The 27,996-nt window shown below is 44.0% G+C and overlaps 1 protein-coding gene across 3 annotated transcripts; it reads left to right on the top strand.

The window, feature by feature from the left end:
* The first annotated feature begins 97 nt into the window (after nucleotides 1-97).
* CHCHD5 (coiled-coil-helix-coiled-coil-helix domain containing 5) lies at nucleotides 98-27,781 on the top strand. Of its 3 annotated transcripts, none has more exons than XM_063445739.1 (5): nucleotides 98-166; nucleotides 2,624-2,764; nucleotides 11,971-12,121; nucleotides 13,024-13,079; nucleotides 26,684-27,781. In XM_063445739.1, coding segments are annotated over exons 1-3 (294 nt in total). In that variant the 5' UTR covers nucleotides 98-164; the 3' UTR covers nucleotides 13,024-13,079; nucleotides 26,684-27,781. The 3 variants fall into 3 exon arrangements, with proteins under 3 accessions (XP_063301809.1, XP_063301810.1, XP_063301811.1); XM_063445740.1 differs by lacking the exon at nucleotides 26,684-27,781 and adding an exon at nucleotides 14,962-14,984; XM_063445741.1 differs by lacking the exon at nucleotides 26,684-27,781 and adding an exon at nucleotides 14,915-14,933.
* Nucleotides 27,782-27,996: the final 215 nt, after the last annotated feature.

Genomic DNA, 27,996 nt, shown 5'->3' with positions numbered 1-27,996 from the left:
GGTTTTTGAGTACTTCCAGCACTCAATAGGTTAACCCAAACACTGACACATAGCCAATCCAGAGCTCTGCCAGTTCAACCAATCAGAATCACCAGGACTCTGAGCAGGAAGTAGAAAATATTTACCATGTGTAGGCGTGAAGGGTGAACTTGAAGTATCAGACCATGTGAGTGACACAGAACAGTTTTATTAAATATTGTTTTATCACACGTGGTTATCTCGTTACCATGTATCTACTAGATACAGGCACACCTATTAAATACGCATTACATTAACTGGTTAGGCTACTAATTTCCTGTGATGAATGAATCCATTGCTTCCTTAAACAAGTGTAAGACCAATGAATGAATGTAACATTAATGGAGAAAAGCCTTATTATATTGAGTTGACATACCATATGTGTAAATATTTAGATTAGAGGCTTTGTAATGCTGCAAAGACTCAGAGGGCAGTATGCTGCATGAGTAATGTGAGTTTTGTGTGTGAATATATATATATATTTACACATTTGTGCTGCAAGTTTCACCATGTTTCCTTGGACACATTTTACTTTCACATGATGGGCAGCATAGAAATTAAATGTTGCAAAATGCACAAATTAAATCAATAATCAAATCTTTATATGTGCTTCCCACCAACATGGATTAGGATTATGTCTGTTTTCAAGAAAACATTGTTAGAACTGGAGACCTTAAAGCGATACTCGTAAGTATTATGTCATTATTCCCTTTTATTCCAGAAGTTTGGTCCTTAAGGGGTTAAAGGACCACTATAGTGCCAGGAAAACATACTCGTTTTCCTGGCACTATAGTGCCCTGAGGGTGCCCCCACCCTCAGGGACCCCCTCCCGCCGGGCTCTGGGGAGAGGAAAGGGGTTGAAACTTACCTTTCTCCAGCAGCGGGCGGGGAGCTCTTCTCCTCCGATCCTCCTCCTCTCCTCCCATTCGGCTGAATGCGCACGCGCGGCAAGAGCTGCGCACGCATTCAGCTGGTCTCATAGGAAAGCATTTACAATGCTTTCCTATGGACGCTTGCATGCTCTCACTGTGATTTTTCACAGTGAGAATCACGCGACCGCCACTAGAGGATTTGGGGGCTGGATTAACCCATTTATAAACATAGCAGTTCCTCTGAAACTGCTATGTTTATAAAAAAAATTGATTAACCCTAGTTGGACCTGGCACCCAGACCACTTCATTAAGCTGAAGTGGTCTGGGTGCCTAGAGTGGTCCTTTAAAGGGACACTATAGTCACCCATGCCACTTCAGCTCAATGAAGTGGTCTCGGTGCCAGGTCCCTCAGGTTTTAACCCTTCACATGTAAACATAGCAGTTTCAATCCAACCTTTAGTGGCTGTCTTCCTGACAGCCGCTTGAGGCACTTCTGCGACGCTGGATGCAAAATTCGCATCCAGCGTGCAGAACGTCCATAAGAAAGCATTGAGAAATGCTTTCCTGTGGACTGTTAGAATGTGCGTGCGGCTCTTGCCGTGCATGCACATTCTGCTTCACTCGGGAACTGACGGCGGCAGGGGAGGAGAGGTCACCGGCGCTGGATTAAGGTAAGCTGCTGAAGGGGTCCTGAGGGTGAGGGTCCCCCAAGGATGACATAGTGTCAGGAAAACAGGTTTGTTATCCTAAAACTATAGTGTACGGAATACAAATCTGTATTCCTTACACTTTAGCTCCCTCTGTTCTACCCAGCATGGAAAGTGTTAATAATTTATTTACAGCCACTAGAGGCAGTCTTAGTTCTGCAATGTGATTATTAAAGGACCACTATAGTGCCAGGAAAACATACTCGTTTTCCTGGCACTATAGTGCCCTGAGGGTGGCCCCTCCTATGGACGCTGGCGTCTTCTCACTGTGAAAATCACAGTGAGAAGCTCCTCTAACGGCTGTCAATGAGACAGCCACTAGAGGCTGGATTAACCCATAGGTAAACATAGCAGTTTCTCTGAAACTGCTATATTTACTGCAAAAAGGGTAAAACCTAGCTGGACCTGACACCCAGACCACATCATTGAGCTGAAGTGGTCTGGGTGCCTACAGTGGTCCTTTAAGGGGAAATGGTCACTGCACCCAGACTAAACCAAGTGATCTTGTGGAACTGTTTTCGGGTATGTACAGAGCCTGGAGCCCAGACTTTACACAATGATTTCTCGGGCTCTGTAAATCCGATCACTTCATAAATTTGCAGGGAGCATAGCTCGGACCAGGAGCTATCCAGGGATGTAGGGCATGTGGAGATGCATTACGGTGTTCCGTGTATTGTGTGGGTTTTTTGTGTCTGCTTTCTGTTCTTGGGAGATACCATTATCTCCCAGACACAGCAACGCCGGGGCGGGCTTATGTTTAACATTACTGTGGATGGAGACCCCATGAGGGGGTCTGTGCATAATTACTGTGTATCTGGCCTTCAATAAACAGATCCTGTTGTACCCTTCATCAGGTCTTGGCTGATGTTTGGGTAACCAAGAGCTCTAATCACTGCTTTGCTTGGGAAATTGGAGAATCACATCGGATATACTCAGTTGAAGTATAGTGGATCTGTTACAAAACACTTCTATTGCAACTCTTGTGCTGTTTTTCACTATTCACTTATATACATGTCTTCATTATAGGCAGGCTGCCCTGGAGATCACGGCTAAATATTGCCGAAATGAAATGGAGGAGTATGGCCAGTGTGTTACCAGCAAACCAGGAACATGGCAGCAGGATTGCCACATGCTTAAGGTTAAAGTGGCCAAGTGTACATCATCGCAGTGAGTGCAGTTTATTAAGTAATAGCCATTGTCTGACGTTTATTGTGGGTTGTAGGTTAAAAACCAAAATGACCAGTTTTAAATACTTTCGAGGTATACCCATGAGTAACTGGGTCTTGACAGCCAAGGTTCCCCTTTCCCTTGTGTTAGTAGCCCAAAGTGATTAAAGCTCCTTGCCGCTGTGTTATAGCTGCCTCACCCACTAGCCAAGACTGAAGGGCGAAGAACAACTGATTTTACTGTCACATGGTCACTCTTTTATACCTGGTGCCTCAACAGGAGGAACTCAGGGAGAACTAGCGAATTGCGACTAAGTCTATTCGCGGTTTGGGTTCATGCGAACAAGATGGCCGCCACCTCATGGTCGTCCATAGGAATTGCGGCCACCCAGACGAACACTTAGCACACTGTGGTGGAAATTGCTACAAAGTAGCAATTAGGCTTAACAAGCTCCAGGGTGGTCCCCGGTTCGTGCAGCTGTTCGGTTCCCGAAACAAATATAAAATCCCACAAACCAATCTGTTCATAGTTGTTTTTTTTTTTTTTTTTTTTAAGTGCCAGCAGTCCCCTCCAAAAACACGTGACGAGGCTCAGTTCGTCACAGGTACCACTCTGGGTACAGGCGCTCTGTTACAAATAGGACTAAACTAAGAAATGACTGCAGGCAAGGAGAGGTAAAAAAACATGAACCAAAACATGAACTAGACACAGACAAGGGTCAGGAGCACAAGAAAAGAAATGTAAAGAAGCCAGAAAAACGTAACGATAAGTCAGACAAGAATTGGGCTGGTACACGCTTTGGGTAGTAAGACAAGCCAGGGACTGGAACACAAAAGCTGTGACTGTGTTGTGTGTGCTCAGTTATTTTTTGTAAATGTTGAACTGGATGAAAGCTATTGTATTAATTATATTATGTAAAAGTTATTGTGCAATTGGTGTGTATTGGTGTCCAGCAGGAAATTAAATTTATCATATCTTGACCTAATTATGTTCCAGACACCAAGACACCAAAGAGTGGTTGGCATTGTTCTGGCTAAAGTTGTGTGTAGGGCAAGCATGTCAAACTCAAAGGCTAGCAAGGGCCAAATAAATAAGGTTTAAGTTTAAGTGGGCCGCAAAAAAACAAAAATGTACGTTTTCATAGAAATGTAGGTTTATTTTGAAAAGTACAGTATTAACAAAAAAAAAAACAGCGACCCCCTCTACTAAACCCCAGTACCCCCTCGTCTACTAAATCACAGTCCCCCCGTCTACTAAAACCCCTGCCCCTGTTCTCACTGACAGACATACACACACACTGACATACACATAGAATCACTCTAACACACACATGCACTCACAGACACACACATTCACTGACAGACACACACTAACTGACAAACAGGCTCCCACACACACACACAGACTCACTGACAGCCACACAGCCAGCCATGCACACACATACAGCAATACACACAGACAGTCGTACACACACACACAGCCATGCAGACACACAGCCATACACCCATACACACAAACACACATTTCCCCCCAACACTTTTTTTTTCTTTAAATTATTTTTAATCCACCCAGGATTTCTTACCTGGGGCTGCTGGGCAGGAAGGCGGCGGGACGTGCAGGCAGCGCTCTAGGTTTTCAGCGAGGGAGCACTTTCCCCTGAGCTCTCTCTGCTCAGCTCCCTTCGCGCACCGCAGAGTGATGCCGGGAGCCGGAATATGACGTCACATTCTGGCTCCTGGCATCACTCTGCGGCAAGCTGAGCAGGGAGAGCTTACACTCAGTGCTCCCTCGCCGCGGCCCAAACATATTAGTTGTGGGCCACGAGTTTGACATCCATGGTGTAGGGGGATAAATGCATATGGTTTTCCCTGAAATAAACCGTTCTCTTGTTTTACCCAGTATGACTGGTCACTATATTGGTGAATTTTACAAGGTTCTAGAGAGCTATTGTGGCAGAACCACTGCTTGTTCGGGTGCCTTGCACCTGTATTGTGTGTTTGTTTGTTTTTTCCCTACCTTTCATATATTCTACCTCGCTCCCCATTCGGGAGCGCACATGTGAAAGGAACTCCTTCGACTCCCGAATGAGGACCACCCCGATATCCCGTTTAGAACGCTAGTTAGAACGTTCAAGTAGAGCATTCTCACCTCTAGCATAGTTGCGAAACTGCAAGGGAAGCAATTATTGAGTTCTCCCCTGGGTGGCCGCCATTTCATATAGACGAACGCTAGCCAGGGGGAGCATTCGTAGATTGTTTCCCGACTCGTTCGTCTCCCGAACAAGGACCACCCCAGTGCCCCATTCGAATGTTCCCACCAATTAATTAGAACGTTCGCACTAGCAACATAAGTGTGGAACCGCAAGGGAAGTAATTAATGAGTGCTCCCCTGGGTGGCCACCATTTTGTATTGACAAACGCCAACCAGGGGGAGCATTCATACCCCGAAAGGAGACGCTTCCCTTGCAGGTTTCAGCACAGGAGATTGATCAGAGAATATGCCATTGTGAGGTTGCCTGAGTATGGTGGGGACACTTTTGGGGCACTGATTTTTCTGTGCCTGGGAGACAAAGAGACGGTCTCTCTTCCCGCGCCTTGGCTCCCAGGCACAGAGGCTCATGGGATGATGACTCCCCCGTCATCCTCTGTGGTAGATCCCTCACCTGAGTGGAAGGCTTTACATATTTGGGAGGCGAAGGAACAGCGACCCCTTCCCCAAGCATAGAGGATCCTTGGATGCAACTCCTGTTTGTGTGTGTGTTGAAGACCCCTTGCATGGGGCTATGCATAAAAGCTGTGTGTGGCAATAAAATTGTGTTGTACCTCCAGAGCTGTGTGTCATCCAGTTACTGTGGGGAAATGGGAAGCTATTAGCGGAGCTAAACAGTAGGGTTACCCGGGGTCCGCTACAGCTATTATCACTATTCCTGTAGCTCATAATTACTGTATGCTGTAGCTGAGCCAAGGACCAGCTTAGGAAAGGAGAAGCGGTGACCAAGGCACACCCTGCCACCCGTGACAAGGCCAAAGAAAAAAGGCTGGGTCAGGTATACAAAGGCAGCAGAGCAGAATATAGTCAAGAAAGCCGGGTCAAAATAACAGTGAAATAAGACCAGAACAAAAAAATTCTAAGGATACAGGAACCATGAAAGGGCCCAGAGCAGCTAGATAGCCCTCCATAAATAGGGACATTCTATACCTAATGTCCCACCAGGGGCAGTTTTCCTGACGCATATAAACTAAATAGGTAAATTCTTCTCTGCAATAAACACTCTTCCCTTTAACAACACACCTTCCCTTCTCTGCAGGTCCACTTAACCAAGGTTCTTCTTTGACGTCTTGCTTCTTATCGACATCTTATCAACGTCTGTATTCTATACTTAACCTACTCTATACTCATTGTCAGGGCTCAAAATTTCCACTTGCCACTAGCCATTGTCGAGTGCAACTTAGGCTTGACAAGTAGAAATTCTCCTCTGAGTGTGCTATTGAGCTCCATCCTTGCAGTGGTGAGTAACGTTTGAGACCTGGCTAGTAATACAAAGCTTGAAATATTAAGCCCTGTTCATTGTCTTATTTTCTCCACATTCAAGGCATAGCAATTGTAAATTATTCTTTCTACATTCTGTCCTCATCTTACTACCTGTGTAGGTATACTTCTTATACAAGCACAATCCTGGATACATTTCTGTAAATTGCATTTTCTCCCAACAACATTTTGTCTCAAGGTACAGTCCTCTTTGATTGTAAACTCATGGGCAAGGTTGTATTTAAATTTTGTTTGTGTCTAATTATTTATTCATGGTTTGTGTAATTAACATTTTTTTCCATAAATTGTAAAGCTTTTGGTAAATAGGAGCAATATATAATAACTGTTAGATAAATAAATTCAGTGTTAAGCCATTTATGAGCAGTTTAACACTAAATAAGGGTCCCTGTCCAGACAGACACACACACAGCCTGGCCTCTACTGGAGGGATGGCTCATGCAGATATTACACACTTCCTTCTTTCCATACCAGTTCATACCAGCTATGAATGCTGTGATAGGCTAAAAGCAGTTAACACGCTAAACAATTACAGCCACCAATATCTACTTCCTTACTTGCCCGAGCAGCACAGAGTAGATGTTGCTGTGATCAGTTGTGTAACATTAAAAAACGTTTAATGCTGAATGGAAAGATGGTGCCTGGGTACCTCAGATATTCTAACCATTACAATGAGATAAAATATATTTTTATAGCGTTATTTTTCCTACTGATCATCTCACAAAGTAGTTTACAATATACTTCTTATTAACTTGCTATTCACTTTAAATCATGGGAAGAGCATTATATCACTGCAAAAATCTGGCTAAAATAGCCAAGTCGATAACTTAGAACGTGCATAAAAATACAAACTCGCCAATCACTACTTGGGAGCATTATTAAAAAAACAAAATTCATTTCTTCTATCTTGGTCTACATTTTGCATTTCTCTAAAATGTGCAATTTCAATCTAACTTCTGTGCAAACAGATATATAGTATAGTTAGACAACATATACCACCGGGGGAGCCACAATCACAAACGTGTGAGTATATTTACCATATTGTAGACATGTATAATTATGTAAAGAGATAAAAACAATATATAGTGAAGTATTTAATAACAGAATAAACAAAATGATAAAAAAAAAACAAATACACTCACAAATGTAGTTGCACAAAGAGTACTTATGTCTCAATTGAGCTAAGAAAGCTTGTCAGCCCCTTCCTGGGCTAAAATCCCTTTTGCAGGTGGATCCCAGTTCCAGGACTCCAAGGAGTAGTCAATCTTTTGTCAGCTGGACTTCAAAGCTGTGTATGATCCAAAACTGTAGGGGTGCTGGCAGGCTTTCTGACCGCTCAACGCGTTTCGTCCTATTGTCCTATTGACTTTTTCAGGAGCTATGTGTCTGTTCTTCTTCCGGCTTTTTAAACTGTTAGGTTCGCGCGGCTTTCATTGTTGCACGCATGCGCATTACGGCAAAACATTACCGCGCATGTGTGCACATCCAGCCTGGAACGCAAACAACTTTATTGATAATTTATGCTGTCGGACACATTTCCGTATTAGACCACCTGGTCTTACGGAATAGTGTGTATGCACTTAAAAAACTACATTTAAATGTATGAACAATCAAAATCTTACAATTTATATAGTATTCACAATTTTAATAATACTAAAGTAGTTAAAATAGTTGTTCCAACATTATACTTAATACATTTAACAAATAAGAAATACATTGCATATTTAATTCTAAAAATACTAAAAAGCGAAAAGAGACACAATGGTACATTTCATATAGTATTATATACACATAGTTTTCTATATCTATACAGAACAAATTATAGAAATGACAGTATAAAATGAACCACCAAAAGCTCATTCTAAAGATCATCTGTAATGATGATTATTTCATTCGGCTGAGGGACATGGCGAGGGCATCATCGGATTCCTTTAAAATTCTAAAAATGTATTAATTAATAAAAAATCAATTAATAAAAATCAATAGAAATGAATAAAAATGAAATCTATAAAAGTCAGTCCATAAAAACTAATAAATCCAAATCCACATTTAAACCTCTTGGAGAAGTGGTTTTAAGTCTGTGAATCCACTCTGTTTCTTTCATAGCTAGCGCTTTTTCTGTATCACCCCCTCTCCAATGAGGGGTTATTGTATCTATCCCTATACATCTAAAATCTTGGAAACTGAAATGGGTACAATTTATGCAATGTTTGGGGACACTGTTTTATGTTCCCTCTTTTTAAACCATTAAAGTGTTCCAAGATTCGAATATGTAGTTTTCTTATTGTACGACCTACATATTGTATACCACATTTGCATTCAAGTAAATAGATTAAGTTTTTTGTCTGACAATTTATAAAATTCTTTATTTTAAAAACTTCTTTAGTAGCAGTACATGTAAATTCTGTTTTTTTCTGTTTCTGAAATTTTCACGTACTGCACTACAATTATTACCAGAAATTACTTCTTCTTTGGTGGGTTTGATACGAGGTAAAGCGCTAGGAGCTAAAATTGATTTAAAATTCTGAGTTTTTTATAACTAATCTGAGGTTTACTTGGTAAAATATTTTTTAAAAATTGATCTTGTTTTAAAATAGGCCAAAATCGTTTTCTCAACAAGATGTGCCTTATTATTATATCCGGTTAAAAAGGGAATACTGTAATCTTTATTATTTTTCTTATAGGCTTTTTTTATTTTTTAAGAGTTTAGTCCTATCTTTATTTTCTACCTGTTTCTCTGAATTAATCAGTAGTTGTGAAGGATAATGTATTTTTTCAAACTTCTTATTTAGCATTTTAACCTGTTCTTTAAAATCAATCTTATTAGTACAGTTCCTAAGGAGTCTCGTTTGCTGTCCTTTCGGTATATTGTTAAGCCAATTTGGGTGGTAACAAAAAGGAGTATTCTATAAAGCTGTTCCCATCTGTTGGTTTAAAAAAAGTTTTATTGCAAACGACTCCTGATGACACAAAAAAGGAAAGGTCTAAAAAGTTAATACTCTCAGTCTGAGTTTCAGCTGTAAAATGCAATCCATAGGTATTATTATTAATGTACGATAAAAATTCTTCTAAGAGTTGCCTATCTCCGTCCCAGATAATAAGGACATCATCTATATATCTTCTCCAGAGCACCAGGTTCGCACGATAACGGTTATTACTCCAAATGTTTCTAGCTTCCCAGTCCGCCACAAAGATATTCGCGTAGCTAGGTGCGAACCTGGTGCCCATTGCTGTTCCACAAGTCTGAAGGTAATATGTACCTTCAAACCAAAAAAAATTGTGAAAAAGGATAAAACGGATGATGTCTAAAATCAAAGTGGCCTGTGCTTCATGCATATTTATATCATTTCTCAAAGTTTCTTTAATAGCTCCAATACCTTTCTCATGATCAATCGACGTATACAAAGATGCAACGTCTACCGTGGCCCAGATATAGTTGTCTTTCCACACCAGGCCTTCTACATCTACAATAATTTGGTTTGAATCCTTAATATATGAGCGAGCCATTGGAACATATTTTTGTAAAAAATGGTCTACATACTCTGAAACGTTACTGGTCAGAGAGCCAATGCCACTGAATATTGGCCTCCCGGGAGGGTTAATAAGTGACTTGTGAATTTTTGGCAAGTAGTAGAATATGGCAGTTTTTGGAAATTTAATAAAAAGGTATTCAAATTCATCCTTTTTAATAATATTTTTATTTTGACCTTCCGTCAGCAATTTAAAAAGCTCTTTTTTATATATTTCCATAGGATTAGATTTTAAAACAGTATATGTATCTTTATCGTTTAAAATTCTATAAACTTCTTTCAGATAGTCTTCACGATTTAGAATAACTGTACCTCCTCCTTTATCCGCTTGTTTTATAACGAGTTCATGATTCTCTTTAAGTTGTTTCAAAGCATTTTTTTCTTTTTTAGTAAGATTCTCCTTTTCATTATTCTTTGTTAATGTTTCGAATTCATTTAAAACCATATCACTACAAACCGGGATAAAATCCCCCTTTTCCCAAGTAGGGAAGAATTTGGATTTATGTTTTAAACCTGAGTATGTGATCTAACTTCTGACTTGCTATTTAGTGAATAAAATCCCTTAGAGGGATCTTCCCCGTCCAATTTCAATACTACAAAAAGACTCATTAGTCGGTGGAATCTTGCCTACATCGAACGTGAAGTACCTTACCTTAAAGGATCACTATATTGTCAGGAAAACTAAGCGGTTTTCCTGACACTATAGTGCCCTGAGGGTGCCCCCACCCTCAGGGTCCCCCTCCCGTAGCGCTGAAGGGGTTAAAACCCCTTCAGTAGCATACCTTATTCCAGCGCCGGGCTCCCTCGGCGCTGGTGACCTCTCCTCCCCCGCCGACGTCAGCTCCCTCTGCCGACGTCAGCGGAGCCGAATGCGCAAGTGCAAGTGCCGCGCGCATTCAAGCTGTCAATAGGAAAGCATTTTTCAATGCTTTCCTATGGACGCTCTGCGTAATGGAGGCATTAAATGCCTCCAGCGTCGCAGATGCGCCTCTAGTGGCTGTCCGGAAGACAGCCACTAGAGGCTGGATTAACCCCATATGTAAACATCTCTGAAACTGCTATGTTTGCATCTGCAGGGTTAAAACCTGAGGGACCTGTCACCCAGACCACTTCATTAAGCTGAAGTGGTCTGGGTGACTATAGTGTCCCTTTAAAAGGACCAAGAGGCTTTCTGTGCACAGTTTAAAAATAACTTATTCTTTGGCTAAGGTTAATTTGCTTTCTGCTTATATTCATGCATTCTTACTGACCTTTTATTGAAATTATTGTCTAGATATTAATGTAGCAGTAATCCAGAGGGTGAAAAGGTGTTATCTTTTTATGAGACTGTAAAATAAGCAGAAAAAAAACTATCAATCATGCTATTGCTCTTTAGCAGACATTTCCAGCCCAAGCGCCCTGAAATCTGACCACCCGGTCGCATAAGATAGTCCTGCTGTCCTACAAATCTCTACATGATCAGAGTCCAAGCTGTCTAAAAGAACTATTGGTGCCCTATGTCCCAACTCGCACTCTTCGTACACATGCCTGGAAGCTAACTGTCAAAAATTCAGTAAAAATTTGGTTTACGTGCTTTTCACCATACCATGTTTATGGAGCACATCCCTTAGCACAGTGAAAGAAGCCACCTGACTGGACATTTTTAAACAAAGGCTCAAGGCCTACCTGTTTACACAAGCCTTTCTGGAATAGAATCAGTAACTTCTAAATACGTGATATATAGCGTCTTGTCTAGAGCGCTACGAGTCCGAGGTGGAGAATAATTTATAATTTATTTTGAATTCCTTACAATTCACATTTTAGTGAATAAACTCTGCATAGAAGCCTGTGTGGATATGTGTGTGGTTTATAAAAAAAATCAGCGACTCCAATCCTGCTTGATTTATTTTATTTTTTTTACAGAATTTCTCAGATCTAGCAAAGGAATTTTTTTTGTGTGTGTTCCAATAATCTGTCCAGTGAACTCCCATTCTTGTACACAATATCAGTTGACTTGCCAAGTAATGTATTTTCTTCCCTTCTTTGTCCCAGCTGCATATAAATATAGAAGCTGTTGCATATCTTTGATACCCAGGTGGTACAGACAACTGATCTATTTATTGTCTTTTTTTTTTGTTTGTTTCTTTCCAGCCCAGTTATTCAGAGAATCCGTACAGAGTGTTCTGAACCATTTGTTGCTTTTGAGCAGTGTCTAAAGAAGAACCAGACATCTGTAGAAAACTGCACCACGCATGTGACGGAATTCTTGCGGTGTGCAGAGAGTGTCAAAGTCACTGAATAGGTAACTAGACAGGCAGGAAAACTATACCATGCATGTACTACATGCTTGCTTATTCTCATGATGCACAAAGCATGTCATTTAAAGGAACACTATTGTGTTAGGAATACAAAGTTGTATTCGTAACACTATAGTATCCTTCTGTCCGCCCACCCCCACGACAGTTATAGGGTTAAAAGGGACTTTTCTTACCTTATTACTGCACCTCTCTGTCAGTTCCTCCAGTTCCCCCTCTCTGTCTCCTCCAACATACATCAATCTCTCATAATGTAGAAATTGTCACAATTATATTTAATACACAATGTATATTAAAGGTTAAATCCTCAAAATGTAATGCAGAAATGCCAGAAGTAGGTGTTGTCTTACTCGGGTGACTGGTTGTAACTCTGCCATAAATGTTTTTACCTTAAATTGATTTTAATTGAAATTAAGTTGTTACACTGCCAGGAGATCTGTGGCGCTGGTTCACCTTTATGAGTAAAACTATTCACGAGCGGTTTAACCACAAACTCTGTATGCCAACACCTGATCACTACCCCCCTTGCCTCTCACTTCCCAAAATTCTAGATAACAAAAAGTTCAGGCAGGGGAGCGGTTGATTGGCTTAGAGCAGTCAGTTGATGGTCAGTCGCTCCCCATTCATGTTTAAAAAAATATATATATATGTTTATTAAGATAAAGTGGTCTGGATGACTTTAGAAGTTATTTTAAGGGTAACACCAAGCACCATAACAACCTATTCCCTTTGCAAATATCACTGCATATCTATTCCTACTTCCTCATTCAGATGCTTGCTCCAGTGTGTGCCTGCTTCCTTGTTCATATGCTATAAACCTCACTCCACCACTAACTGGCTGGTTAATGGCGCTGTCATTGCACACTTTATTTTTGTTTTTATTTTATAGGCCTATTTGCATGGGCACAAGATAAGGATTTAAGGTTTCCTTGAATATTGGCTATGGTAAGTTGTTTTTTGTATCCCACTGTGGTCACCATAACAACTTAATCTCATTGAAATAGTTATGGTATCTGGAGGTCCTGGGTGCCCTTTTACCATATGAAGTTGAATCGTTCTCAAAAGATTTAATCCCAAAGTCCTTAAGACGGCACTATTTCTAAAGCATTTCTCTCAATGATTGACCAGTAATAGGCTGATGTCCAAGGGAGAGGCATCTACATTGGGCATTGAGGAAGAATGGACAAGGAGGCAGATGCCATCCGGAGTGCTTTGAAGTTAACCTGAAAACGGATTAGCAAACCTAAAAAGAGATATCACTATATGCTAGGAATATAAATACAATAGCGTACCAAAACCCCCTTAAAGAAAGTGTTCCCTCCACTGAAATACAGTACTGAAAAAAGGGGTGGGGGAGAGGTGAATATGCAAAAATGCACCAAAGTGGAAAATACAAATAAATACAACCTAAGTGTGTAATAATACAATAAGTGAAATTTAGGATTGTAACAGAGCTTGGTACTCCCTCCTTTTCCAGAAGGACACCTGTAATGATTATAGCAGCTCACCAAACATCAGCCTAGGCTTGATGATGAGTGAAAACAACTTTATTTGGTTAAAATGTACATATTTAGCCACAGACTCTTGGCATGAGTCGTTAACTGAAACAATGGAGATCCCACACAGGTGGCTCTGTGTCTGAGAGATAACTAGATCAAGAAACGCTGATATTTTCAGCCTCCAGACAACAAGGGGCCCTAACAGAATATCCTCAAACACACATCTTAACATCACAAAACCCCAGATGTATGGTATCCCTAAAATAGCACCACAATTTTTTACAAGGGGTCCGAGCTACCTCAGATTAAAGTTTCAGCAGTCTGTTTCAAAATTCCTATCCGCCCAGCATTTCCACAGAGTTTCCATATTGGTCCTGTTTGGGTGCATGGAACTCTCACAACCAATCATTTTGTTGAAGTCTGTTCTGGACGGCCAGCTTGGCTTTCACAGTCACCCTGTGCCCCAATAAAAACAGGGAGACTTAGACATAAGAGGGGGACTGTGAAACTTTAAAAATGAGTCCCCCCCCATGAATCCGTCATGGACCCCCAACAAACTCTAACCTACCCCCATATGTACCCATTATCAGGGGGCCACCGTGACACACACACTGTAACACTAAATATGGAACCCCATGTTTTCAGCCCTGGGCAATTGCTGTCGCAAGGATCATATCTGGAAGAAAAAAATGCACAAAAAAAGCCTGAATTTCTGTTTATCCTGTGAGTTTTCTATCACCCCATTATTTTATTGTGTACAGTACTGTACTATGTGTACTTTTTTCTTCCAGATATGATCCTCAATTTCACTTATCGAATTATACATTCAGGTTGTATTTTATTTGTATTTTCTACTGTGTGTGTGTTTTTGAAAGTTTATCCCTGTTTTTGTCAGTACTGAAAATGAATTAACTCCATAATGTAAGACAACACCCAGGAATTCCAGACACCATAATGTCTTAATTGAGCATCCTTTGTAAAGTTTTTTTGTTTTTTTTTTAGATTTTTTTTATGGTTGGAGGAGGATTATATAATGATTAGTGGCAATTCAATAGTGTACCCTGGCCTTGGAGACATTAAGTATGTGGAAAGGGGCAGCTTTTAGCAACTAAGATGGTGGGACTTCTTATTTACTCTTGAATAGGGAGAAAAGGCAAGAGTATTTGGTTTGATAACCATAGCCACCTGACCCAAAATTTCAGATATTAAATAATATTCTTCTAATCAGCTGCACAATGCATGTTTTTACTGATATTCAAATATTTTCTGCATATATTTCAGAATGTTGGCCCCTTTATTAATACATAAAAATGTATGTCTTTTTACAGTGTTTGGTGCCATTCTTTCCAAAATTAACTGAATTTTGCTTTTGAAAAACTGAATCGTAAGACAAATTATTTGTCTTCTGTAAAGGATAACGTCTACAAAATGAACTTAAACAGTGCTACAGACCACACGTTTGAGGATGTCCCAGGTCCTTGCACAATTTAAAACTTGTTGGACTTGTGGTAAAGGAGACTAACATTTTGTGAAACTGGAATATGTACTGTCATTATTCAAAAGCCAGTCAACTTTGAAAACAACCTTGGCATTTTTACAGAAATTAGAATAGTTTTTTCTATAGATAGAAGAAAGCTCAATAAGAAAAGTGAATCTGCTTTTCATCTAGCTGTTATCGTAAAAGTGAATCTGATCTGTGAAACATTCGACTGCCTTCAACTATTCTGTGTCTGCTCCTGCATCATACAATCTGAAAAAATCTGAAAAAAATTAACATATACATTATGTTACAAAATAAAATGACTTCCCAAAAGATCTATTATTTTTAGCACATATGGTAAGCCTCATTTTGCTATCCTTGGAAAACATAAAGGGTTGGGTTTAACAGGAGGAGATATTTGACATTCAACGACCACTCCACACACACATGTGCTTTATGTGTGACGAATTTGGCATTTTTATGAATTAGAACTCACTGGCTGTCAATCATATAACCGGCCATGTTACTTCCTGGTTTGTTTAGTGTAGCTAAACTCAAGGAGCAGCAATTGCCCAGACCGCCACGCAAAGACTTCTCATTGAGCTGCTTTGGGAAGTCTGTGATTGGACAGACACTGAAAGTCTGGGCGGGGTTAGAAGAGGAGGGCTTGCAGAGGATGCAGACAAGAGAACTGCAGATTTCGCAAGCTGTTTTAGATATGAATATATAAGCCTGCATTTCAATCTAACACCAACCTTTTATGTGCATACAGGGCCAGTCTGTCCTATAGGCGACTTAGGCAGTCGCCTACGGCGCCAGATTTGAGTGACCGGCAAGAGGGAAGCGCACAGCGCTCCCTCCTACTTCTCACTCAGTGTAGCGTGCTCAGGCAGCGCGGACTGCGGTACAGGAGCATCTGTTTCATGTACCCGACCGGACTGACAGGAAGTGCTCATTGAGAGAGCACTTTCAGTCCTGCCGCGTACAGGAAACAGAAGCTCCTGTGCCGCGGTCCACCCGGCTACGCTACAAAGATGGGTAGGAGGCAGGCGCAATAGGGAGGGAGGATAACACTAAGGGGGGGGGAGAAGACCACTAAGGGACATGGAGGGGAGAGGGACAGGGAAGAGATGACAGAGACCACTAAGGGACAGGGGGCTGGGAAGCTCTAAGGGAGGGGAGGAGAGAGCACTATAAAAAAAATAAAGAGCTGCTCCCCTCTCATCCCCTATCCTGCCCCACAAACCCTCTCTTTCAAACTGCACACATACACAATGCATCCTTACACAGACACCTAAACACACAGTGCATCCCTTACACACGCACACACACACACACTGCTTCTCTTACACACACTGAAACAAAATGCATCTCTTACACACACTCAATGCACCCCTTACAGACACACACTGCATTACATTACATACAGAGAAACACGCATTGCATCCCTTACACACACCCACCCAGAAACACTGCATCCCCTATACACACACTACATCCCTTACACAAATTGGTATCCCTATACACTACATTCCATAAGAACACACACACATTACATCCTCTACAATAACACATCCCCTACACACATACACTCCACTCCCTGTGAGAGAACTCAAGTGCCATGTAGGTGAACTTATGGGCGGGCCTTGTAGGCATACTCACGGTCAGGCCCTGGGGGCCCAGACCTCGAACTGTGTAAGGGGCCAAAAAAAATGGAACTGCTTCCTGTTCGTTGATTTTTGTGAGCACTGTTACAAGCAGTCTCCAGAGATCCTCTTTTAGACCAGACCAGTGGAGCCAGACTGCAGCCTGAGCCCATCATCATCCTCTTGTCCTCATCTGGTGGTAACTAGGCAATCCAGTATATTATTAGTGGCACTAATCTCTAATTTACCTCACATTAAAGGGCCGTTATAGTCACCAGAACCACAAAACCTAATGTATTGGTTCTTGTGTCTATAGCCTGTCCCTGCAGGCTTTTTAACCCCTTAATGACCAAACTTCTGGAATAAAAAGGAATCATGACATGTCACACATGTCATGTGTCCTTAAGGGGTTAATGTAAACACATTGCCTTTTCAGATAAAAGACACTCTGTGCAGGACTGGTGTTGGCCCATATGGCAGATCATGTGGGTGGGGCATTGTGATGTCACATAGTGGGCAGAACATATGGGGCGGCGGCAAAAATCCTTGCACCGGCCCTGTGTGCATATGTTTGAGGTGATCGATATTGACCTCTTAGCAGAAACCTTGGCTGCAATACACTTTGTTTTGGGGACATTACCACTAACTATTGTCTTTCAATATTTATTGAGCCAGAGCTATTGACCGGCAAGGTCACTTTGACGTAATCTATTTCATTACTTTCGTTTGTCTTCATCTTTGGCTATACAAACTTTTAGGTGATCGTGCCCTACCTAGTGCCCTTGAAGGCAAGTTCAAGATCCTTGTTCTGCTAGAAGTATAAAATATATACTTTTGTAGCCCTTCATTCTCTTACGGCATTTTTTTTTTTTTATATATATAGTTGCTACAATTTAGAACAAAGTAACTATTCTACTTTCTCTATGTCTACTAGGACAGTATGAAACCCGTGTTAACTTGATCCATCTATAGCAATTTTTCTTCACTATGCTATATTCTTCGGGTTTAGCAGTTTATTAGGGCAAACTAGATATTTCTCTTACTAATTTTAATTCTTTATTTTATTTGTGCATAGGATTAACATACAGTTTTGCACTGCCACAACAGCTGGTGCAAACATATAAGAAACGTGCGGTGACAATAATGTGGCATAATAAACAGTGCACAGTTTTATATAGATAGGGTTAAGACACTATGGTCGGTACGTTTGAAAATATGGAAATAACAAGATGTAAGTAGTTTCATAGGAATATAAAGCGTGGTCAACATGTGGTTTGAAACGTGAAACCCTCTCCATAATTATGACTAAGGCAGTGAGACATGATAGGGTTACAGGCTTGTGTCGGTAGACATATGTGCCCCATCAGATATGTGGATGTACGCTGTCTCAGCTAAGAGGCGGCAAAAAGAGAATAGGTTGCTTGACTGTGAAGCGAGATGAGCGAGTTGTGAAGATGGGTACCGTTGTTGCGCAGTGGAAAAATTATTAAACGGTGAAAGAAACAAACAGACAAAACAAGCAGAAACTTGACCGCAGCTGTACAATTTGCTTGTGTTATGTTATATGAGTGATTATCGCTGGGCATTCAGGTTATCTTTAGAAAGTATTGGCAGACATGTATTTGGTAATTATTGCAGGAGGAGAGAGTGCGCAATAACAGGCTGCAAAAAATAAAAAATAAATAGAAAATAAAACAAAGACAGAAAAACACAGGACTATGTGGCGACACCAAAAAACAATAGTGCATACAAATTGACCTGACTCAACATTAACTGGCTACGGCCACGCTTTGACATGGCTGCAAGTCCTGGGTGGGGTAAGGCACTGTGACCTTGCTCAGGATAATTTGGCACTGTCAGCCAAAGTCTCAGCTCGGTATAGCCTTAAAGTCTCTGTGAGTCTCTGTTTGTGTAGGTCAACCGACGCCCTGTCTGGACATTGGAGATGTTTTTCTGTGGTGGTCATCAGACATGACCGTGGCGGTCGTGGGTGCCGCATGGCTTGTCTGGTGGTGAGCTGGTGGTCCTGCAGGGCTGTGGATGCGCTTGTCTGCTTTCAGTGTCTGACTGCCGCTGGGTAGTGCCTTCTGTGTACTCCGTTGTGGACCTGTGTTTGATGTGCTGCGTATTGATATACTGCCGGGGCCCTGGGTATGCCCGTTAGTTGTGTCACCTCTTGGGAAGGTACCTGTGCCCGGGTTTGCGCGGTCTGTTTCCCGCCTGCTTGTTTGTCTGCGTTCTTTCTGTCTGACACCCGCCTGAAATATCAGCTGTGGGACACCGTAGTAGCTTCGGCGGGTCGTCGGGCGGATCCACGAGGCCACTTTCCGGGCCGCTTGATGGCAGGGCATACCCCGCTTGCACAACAACTCGTAGAAGGCCGAGCAGAGCCAATCAAGGGCCTCTATGGAGGTAGGTTTCAGTCTGCTGTTGTTGGTCTCTCGCTGTGGCTGCTGACGGGCGGCCATCTTGGATGCGCTCCGACAGCCTTTTCTCCGTTTATATATTTATGTAAAGTTCAGCTCGGTTGCAAACCACGTTTATCCGCTTGTCTCACGGGGACCGGGATGACCCCCACCGGTCCAAAAGGGGGGGGGAGGTTAGCTGTGGTTGCTGGAGTGTGCGGTTTCGGGGAGAGCGGCCGCCTCTCTCCGGCTCCCGCTCCTGCAGGCCTCAGATTATTTTTCCCGCTCAGAGTGCCCGACAGGCTCCCAAAGGGTATCCCCCGGGACCTCAGTGTGCCCCCAGTGTGGGTATCACACCTCAGGACGTCTTTGGGCTGTATAGCCGCTGTGTTTGTCCTCTGTTTCTCTCGCCCGCCAGGAGCTCTTACCCCGTGCGACTGTTCGGCATGGCGGTCGGACTCCGCCCCCCTCTCTTACTAATTTTATTTGTACTTTTATAATTATTTATTTTATATTATATTGAATAAAGGTTGTTTTATTTCTATCCCTCACTGTCTTCACTGCTTAGGGACACTCTCCCTACTAGGGATCACTAATTTTGTTTTTCTTTTTAATTTTTTTCCTTTTATGATTGCAGTATGTTTGGGGTGGTGTTTGTGTAGTTGCCAACCCACAAACTAAAACTGCCTTAACTGCGATGGCAGTTCAGCTGGTTTGTATGGAAATATGTTAGATTGGGGAAGTAGGGTTCAATAGTGGTATTCTGCATAAGAATAGCAGTTTCTCTAAACAATAGACATACATGCACACAGCACAGCTGAACATTGAGGAAAAAGCTAAATGCATAATTAGTAAATCGGTGACTGTGTCTTTGTATTAACTAATTTCCATAGGCACCTTTTACAACTACAAGGTTTCCAGCTTTGTAAGATCAGTCTCAAGTGCTTAAATCTACAATCTAACAAATGGTTACAATCTAACAAATGGTATACTTGACCACATGGGGGCTTAAAGCGGCACTGTCATGCCGAATTCCGTTTTTTTTTTTAACCCCCCTCCCGCCTCAACTACATCCAATCGACCCCCTAGTCACCCCCAAATGCCCCTATGCCCCCCACATTACCTATTTTTTATACTTTATTTTCTGCCCCGATCTATATTCAGGGCGCCGCCATCTTTGTGTGGGTAGGTGAAGTCCCTGTGGGACACGTCATCTACCCACACTAGATCGCCCTGAGATTCCCGCACATGCCCAGTGAAACATCTGGACATGCGAACGGGAATTTCACCTATTCATTCATTCATCAGACAGACGAATGAATGAATAGAAAAAATCAGACGAACAAACTAACACTGTGTATCAGTGTTCGTTTGTTTGTTCGGTTTATTACAAGGAGGGAGCTACCGGCGTGCAGCTCCCTCCTTGCAATATGTAAAGACAGAAGCGGCAGGGAGCAGTGCTCCCCACCACTTCATAAGCCCCCCAGGTCCCCTCCTCACTCTATGGGGGTCAATATGACCCCCATAATAGCACAAGGGAGATTAAAATCTCCCCAATGCCCCTACTCGCTATACCGCGAGTAGGGGCATGTCCACTAAACAGTGAGCAGCCTGTGGCTGCTCACTGTAAAAAAAAAAAAAAAAAAAAGGGGTAATAAGGGGGGGACGGGGGACCTACTGTCCTCCCCCGCCGGCCCCCACCCCTGGACGGCGGGTGGGGGCCATAATGGGAATGAGGGGGGACCTACTGTCCTCCCCTCAGGCCCCCACCCCTGGGCGGCGGGTGGGGGCCATAATGGGAATGAGGGGGGACCTACTGTCCTCCCCTCAGGCCCCCACCCCTGGGCGGCGGGTGGGGGCCATAATAGTAATAAGGGGGGGGGGACCTACTGTCCTCCACCCCCCGGCCCCCACCCCTGGGCGGCGGGTGGGGGCCATAATATTAATAGGTGGGGGGGGACGACCTACTGTCCTCCCCCCCGGCCCCCACCCCTGGGCGGCGGGTGGGGGCCATAATAGTAATAAGGGGGGGGGGACCTACTGTCCTCCCCCCCCCGGCCCCCACCCCTGGGCGGCGGGTGGGGGCCATAATAGTAGTGGGGGGGACCTACTGTCCTCCAGCCCCTGGGGCCCCTAATGGTAAAAGGGGGGGGGGGACCTACTGTCCTCCCCCCTGGCCCCCACCCCTGGGCGGCGGGTGGGGGCCATAATGATAATGGGGGGGGACCTACTGTCCTCCCCCCGCCCCCACCCCTGGGCGGCGGGTGGGGGCACTAAGTAAATTCCCCCCCCCCCCATCAAGGTGACTAGGGGTGCCCAAGCCCCTAGTCACCCACCCCCCACCCAAATAAAAAATGCCCCTACCTACCCCCCTCACCCTAAAAAATAGTGAGGGGGGAATAAAATTGCTAACCTGTAAAGTAAAATTAAACTTACCATTCGACGTCTTCTTTTTTCTAAAATCTTCATTTTCAGCCCCAAAAAAGGCCAAATAAAAAACCATCATAGCCGTCGAACTAAAAATAAAATAAAAAAACCCGAGCGCAAAAAAAAAACCTGACGAAAAAGAAAAAACCCGAGCGCACAAAAAAATAATCCATCTTCACCCATGGAGGGCTCCGCGCAGACTGAGCTCCGCAGGGCGGGGCAAGGCTTATAAAGCCTTGCCCCGCCCTGCAATTAGCCTAAGAACACTCTGATTGGTGGGTTTAAGCCAATCAGAGTGCTCTTTGTCATTTTACAAGCGTGGGAAAGTTCTTTGGAATTTTCCCACGCTTGTAAAATGACACAGAGCACTGTGATTGGATGGATTTCAAGCCATCCAATCACAGTGCTCTGTGTCATTTTACAAGCGTGGGAAAATTCCAAAGAACTTTCCCACGCTTGTAAAATGACACAGAGCACTGTGATTGGATGGCTTGAAATCCATCCAATCACAGTGCTCTGTGTCATTTTACAAGCGTGGGAAAATTCCAAAGAACTTTCCCACGCTTGTAAAATGACACAGAGCACTGTGATTGGATGGCTTGAAATCCATCCAATCACAGTGCTCTGTGTCATTTTACAAGCGTGGGAAAATTCCAAAGAACTTTCCCACGCTTGTAAAATGACACAGAGCACTGTGATTGGATGGATTTCAAGCCATCCAATCACAGTGCTCTGTGTCATTTTACAAGCGTGGGAAAATTCCAAAGAACTTTCCCACGCTTGTAAAATTACAAAGAGCACTCTGATTGGCTTAAACCCACCAATCAGAGTGTTCTTAGGCTAATTGCAGGGCGGGGCAAGGCTTTATAAGCCTTGCCCCGCCCTGCGGAGCTCAGTCTGCGCGGAGCCCTCCATGGGTGAAGATGGATTATTTTTATGTGCGCTCGGGTTTTTTCTTTTTCGTCCGTTTTTTTTTTTTTTGCGCTCGGGTTTTTTCTTTTATTTTTAGTTCGACGGCTATGATGGTTTTTTATTTGGCCTTTTTTGGGGCTGAAAAATGAAGATTTTAGAAAAAAGAAGACGTCGAATGGTAAGTTTAATTTTACTTTACAGGTTAGCAATTTTATTCCCCCCTCACTATTTTTTAGGGTGAGGGGGGTAGGTAGGGGCATTTTTTATTTGGGAGGGGGGTGGGTGACTAGGGGCTTGGGCACCCCTAGTCACCTTGATGGGGGGGGAATTTACTTAGTGCCCCCACCCGCCGCCCAGGGGTGGGGGCGGGGGGAGGACAGTAGGTCCCCCCCCATTATCGTTATGGCCCCCACCCGCCGCCCAGGGGTGGGGGCCGGGGGGAGGACAGTAGGTCCCCCCCCCTTTTACCATTAGGGCCCCCACCCACCGCCCAGGGGTGGGGGCCGGGGGCTGGAGGACAGTAGGTCCCCCCCCCTTATTACTAGTCACCTTGATGGGGGGGGGGGGATTTTACTTAGTGCCCCCACCCGCCGCCCAGGGGTGGGGGCCGGGGGGGGGGCAGTAGGCCCCCCCCCCTCCTTATTACTATGATGGCCCCCACCCGCCGCCCAGGGGTGGGGGCCGGGGGGGGGAGGACAGTAGGTCCCCCCCCTCTTATTACCATTATGGTCCCCACCCGCCGGCCAGGGGTGGGGGCCGGGGGGGAGGACAGTAGGTCCCCCCCCCCTACTACTATTATGGCCCCCACCCGCCGCCCAGGGGTGGGGGCCGGGGGGGTAGGACAGTAGGTCCCCCCCCCTACTACTGTTATGGCCTCCACCCGACCCCCAGGGGTGGGGGCGGGGGGGGGGGAGGACAGTAGGTCCCCCCCCCCTACTACTATTATGGCCCCCACCCGCCGCCCAGGGGTGGGGGCCGGGGGGGAGGACAGTAGGTCCCCCCCCCTCATTATCTTTATGGCCCCCACCCACCGCTCAGGGGTGGGGGCCGGGGGGGGACAATAGGTCTCCCTCCCTTATTTTACTTTACAGCCCCCACCCGTCGTTTAGGGGTGGGGGGGCAATATTTTTTTTTTTTTTTTTTTTTTTTTTTTTTACAGTGAGCAGCCAAAGGCTGCTCACTGCTTATTAGACATGCCCCTACTCGCGGTATAGCGAGTAGGGGCATATTATTTACTATTCATTTTTACTTAGTATTAGTAAAGTTGGCTGAAAGACCAGTTTAGGTCTTTCAGCCTTTTAGTAGATAGCTCCCTGATACCGTGGGAATTAGGGAGTTATCTACTAAGCGGCTGCAAGATGCAGCCACAGCAATGAATAGGATCGGGGTTTCATTCATCAGAATGAAATTCCGATCCGAACAAAGTACCGAATTGCATCCTAACACCAATGGAGAAACAGTGCTCATTCTGTTAGGATGCAATTCGGCAGTTTTGCCGGCGTTCTGTCTAAGTGACAGGACGTTCGGCAATACTGACAGGAAGCATTGTGGGAACTGGGAGGAAAGCTAGGGATCATGGGAAAATTGGTCTGACCAGCGGAAATGAAGCACACTTTGCTCCTCCGCTGGTCAGAGCTGGTCAAGCGGAGGAATCCTCCATAAGACAGAGTCCCTACTTTGTCTTATGATTTTAAAGAAAACTAAAGAAGACAGGAAGAAAAGAATAACAGATCCTGAGAGAGGGGGAGAAGAGGAAGAGATTGAGGAAAGGTAAGTTCGGCATGACAGTGCCGCTTTAAGTGTTCCATAGTGTGTGCTCTTATGTGTTTCGCTGTCTTTCAGACTTCTGTATTCAGTTGCTGCATACAGGCTTATCAAAGTCACTAACACAGATAAAATACAATAAAGTAGGATTTGTTATTCTATAACGGGAAATCAGAATGCTGGTAGAAAGTACTGAGTCATTCGCAGGTTTGAGTGTAGAAATTAACTTATAGAACACCGACAGGAAAAAAATGACTAATTATCCACTTGTGAAATAGCAAGCCACTGGTAATTACCGTCTAGAGTAAGCTACTAACTGTTTCTCCATTTTTGGGGGGCATGTTCATAAACTGGTCAGATGACTGAATATGGATATAAATATGGGTGGGAAGAGCAAAGTTCTGGATAAATAGCAAGATTATTTTATTTATTTATAAAATATTTTACCAGGAAAGATACATTGAGATTTCTCTCGTTTTCAAGTATGTCCTGGGTAAATTATCTAAAGTTATTCTCCTCTGTTTGCAGAGTGTACATACAATTTGCAGGATAATCTAAAATTATCCAGTTAATTGGGTTGTTTGCCTGGTGCATGGGACAGTTTGTAACAATGATTGAAAGGGAGCTAAGATGGAGGTGCCCATCTACTGGGTGTCCATTTGTACACTTACATTTTAATTTCAAACCTAAAAAACACATTTATTGAAAATAAGGACAACTAAGCATCATATTAAATAATCCTGGCAAGTGACAGTTTCACTTAAAGGTTACACATTATAAGTAGCTAACAATTATGCTGCATGTTTTCTACTTTAAAATTTTTTTTTTTAAAGTCCTGTGTAAAATATATGTATTTGTATATGTGTAACCATTGCAGGTTTAATTTCCTGTGCCTTCCCTGTGTGGTTATAGTGTTTCGTGCAGTTGTTTCTGACTTACCCACAAGTGAGCACCATTCCAGGTATATTCTACAGCTGCCCAGAGGCCTTTCATTAGGTAGCTACGGTACTCCCCACCTATTCCTGCTACTAAACTCACAACAACCTGGTAAAACGCTTGTAGCTTTTTCCCTGTATAAGCCTACTCTCAGGGGACCCAAGTGTCGCCATAAAGGACTCCCTTTCCCGTTAGTGATTATAGCTGTTATAGCTGGCTCACCCAAACACTAGCCAAGACAGTGTAGGGTGAAGAGCTGTTTTTATTGAGTGAATGGCACACTTTTAGACCTGGGACGCCAACAGGGGGTCACCAGTAGAACAACGGGTATTACAACATGCCATTCACTTAGATGTCTGTATCTGACCGGTAATTTTATTAGCGGTCAGACACCTCGGCCCCGAATAACAATTTTACATTAAAACCTGGGTTCCCATGCCCACATCCCCAACAAGTGCCATCCCAGAGAACTCTCCCAGGGCACCCATTCTGCCCAAAATGCGCTGTAATCAGAGGTGTATAGCCAGAAAGGTTTGCATGTAAAGTTTTGACCAGGCCATGAGCATGCTCCAATCTGGTGCAGAGTTCCATGGTGCTGGGTGGAAAATCCCAGTCACTTTCAACAATGGTCCTTTCTGTTGGTACATCAACCTCCCTCAAGTCCTTGGTAATGTTCGATGCCTCACCACCATCTCTGTTACCCCTCCAAATAGGATCCTGTGTGATGGCCAGGCACGGAGAGCGACCTCAGAGATGTTTTATATGACCGCTGCAACTCCACAATCTGACTTAGAGTCCTAGGTGATTTATAGGTTGCTCCTGGTCAGGCACGCCGTGGCTATGTGAGTCTCCTTGGGGGTATGGATGTCTCTGGGACTGCTGGAGATGGTGTTGAACTGGGAGGCACGGTCTGGATAGGTAATATGTGAGTGATTATTGTTCCTTTAGGAAGAGGTGGTGGTTGGGAGCTTTGTACAAGTTCTAACTGACTGGGTGTTCCATCACATGCTTATGTGTTGGATTTACACCAAGGGGCTGGTAGAAAGAGCTTTCAAGCAACACCTAGGACTTTCTGTAGTTCCATAAGAATCTTGAAATATTTAAGAAAGTACCCAGCAGACTGGCTATTAAAGCGCGTCTGTCACATGTGGGTATGACTAAGGTGCAGTACCTAAGCCATAGGGTAGGTTCTGGCAAACAGCGACCAGAACCCGCCAAGGTAGAGGCTTTTGTCAACTGGCCCCAACCCTGTACTAAGAAGCAGGTGTTAGCTTTCCTAGGGAACGCGTGCTAGTACCGCAGATTTGTCACTGATCATATCACCCTTGCCAAGTCCCCTCACTGACGAAAAAGTCGCTTTCAAGACAAGTAGTGTGGTCCCTGGAGTGCTAGGCCACTTTCCAGAGACTCAAAACAGTGCTGAGCGAGGAACCTGTGTTGGCCGCCTCAGACCCTACTAAAAAGTTTCTTGTCCACACAGATGCCTCCATGTTTGGGCTGGGAGCTGTGCTAAGTCAAATGGGGGACAACGGAATGGAGCATCCAGTGGCATATCTCAGCTGGAAACTATTACACAGGGAGGTCAGCTATGCCACCGTGGAGTAGGAATGCCTGGCTCTTGTGGGCATTGAAGAAGCTACAGCCCTACCTCTACGGTGGTCCCTTCACCTTGATGACAGACCACAGCCCCCTCATCTGGCTGAACTGTGTTGCTGGGGATAAACCCTGCTGGTTGCACTGGAGCCTGGCCCTACAACCCTACAGCTTCACCATGCAGTACAGGCCAGGTAAACATAACGGCAACGCCAATGGGTTATCCCGTCAGACAGAGTTGGAATCCTGATTGCTTCCCCGGACATTCCCAAGCCAACCCGTCGGGGTCTAGGCTGGTATGCCGCACCATGGAACTAAGGGGGAGAAATGTGAGGAAACTACATCCCTGGTGCCTGTGGCAGAACCCCTCTTCATTCATTTATGTGTTTTCCCCTTTGTATTATTGTGCTTCCCCTAGCTTTTTGCATATTATGCCCTGTTCCTCATTCTGGAGCGTTCATATGAACAGAAGCCCTTCGTCTCCCGAACGGGGACCACCCCAATGCCCCATTAGAATGTTCACACCAATTGATCAGAACGTTCGCACCTGCAACATAAGTGCGAAACCACAAGGGAAGTAATTAATGAGTGCGAAAAGGAGACGCTTCCCTTACCCGTGGATTGCACAGGAGCCGCACGAACGGAGACCAGACGGGAAATGCACGGTGTGGGGGTTCTGGAGGTTGGTGGGGACACTTTTGGGGCACTAGCTAGTTTGGCGGGCTTTCTGTGCCTGGGGGACAAAGAGACTGGGTCCCTTTTCTCGGCCCAGGCTCCCAGGTGCAGAGGATCCTGGGATGAAGACCCCTGTCGTTGGGTGTGGGAGACCCCCTTAGTATGTGGGGGCAGACTTTCTGTACCTGGGAGACAAAGAGACTAGGTCCCGTTTCCCGCGCGTGGCCTCACAGATACAGAGGATCCTAGGTAGTAACCCCTGGTTAGTTGGGTGGAAGACCCATTGCATGGGGTTATGCATAAAAGTTGTGTGTGGAATAATAAAGCGTTGTTGTACCCTTCATCTAGTCTCGACTGATGTTTTGGGATGTGATTGCTGAAACAGCGAAATTTACTTCTGTGCTGCACTTGGGTTCTTGGGAAACGTACGAATCAGCGCCCAAACCTCGAGCTATAATCACTAAGTACTCTGAAAAAAATATACAGTATATAGTGCAGACTATCTGTATATACAGGATATGCAAG

The sequence above is a fragment of the Pelobates fuscus genome, chromosome 3 (genome assembly GCF_036172605.1).
Source record: "Pelobates fuscus isolate aPelFus1 chromosome 3, aPelFus1.pri, whole genome shotgun sequence".
Lineage (NCBI taxonomy): Eukaryota > Metazoa > Chordata > Amphibia > Anura > Pelobatidae > Pelobates > Pelobates fuscus.
This window is presented reverse-complemented; position numbering and strand designations above follow the sequence as displayed.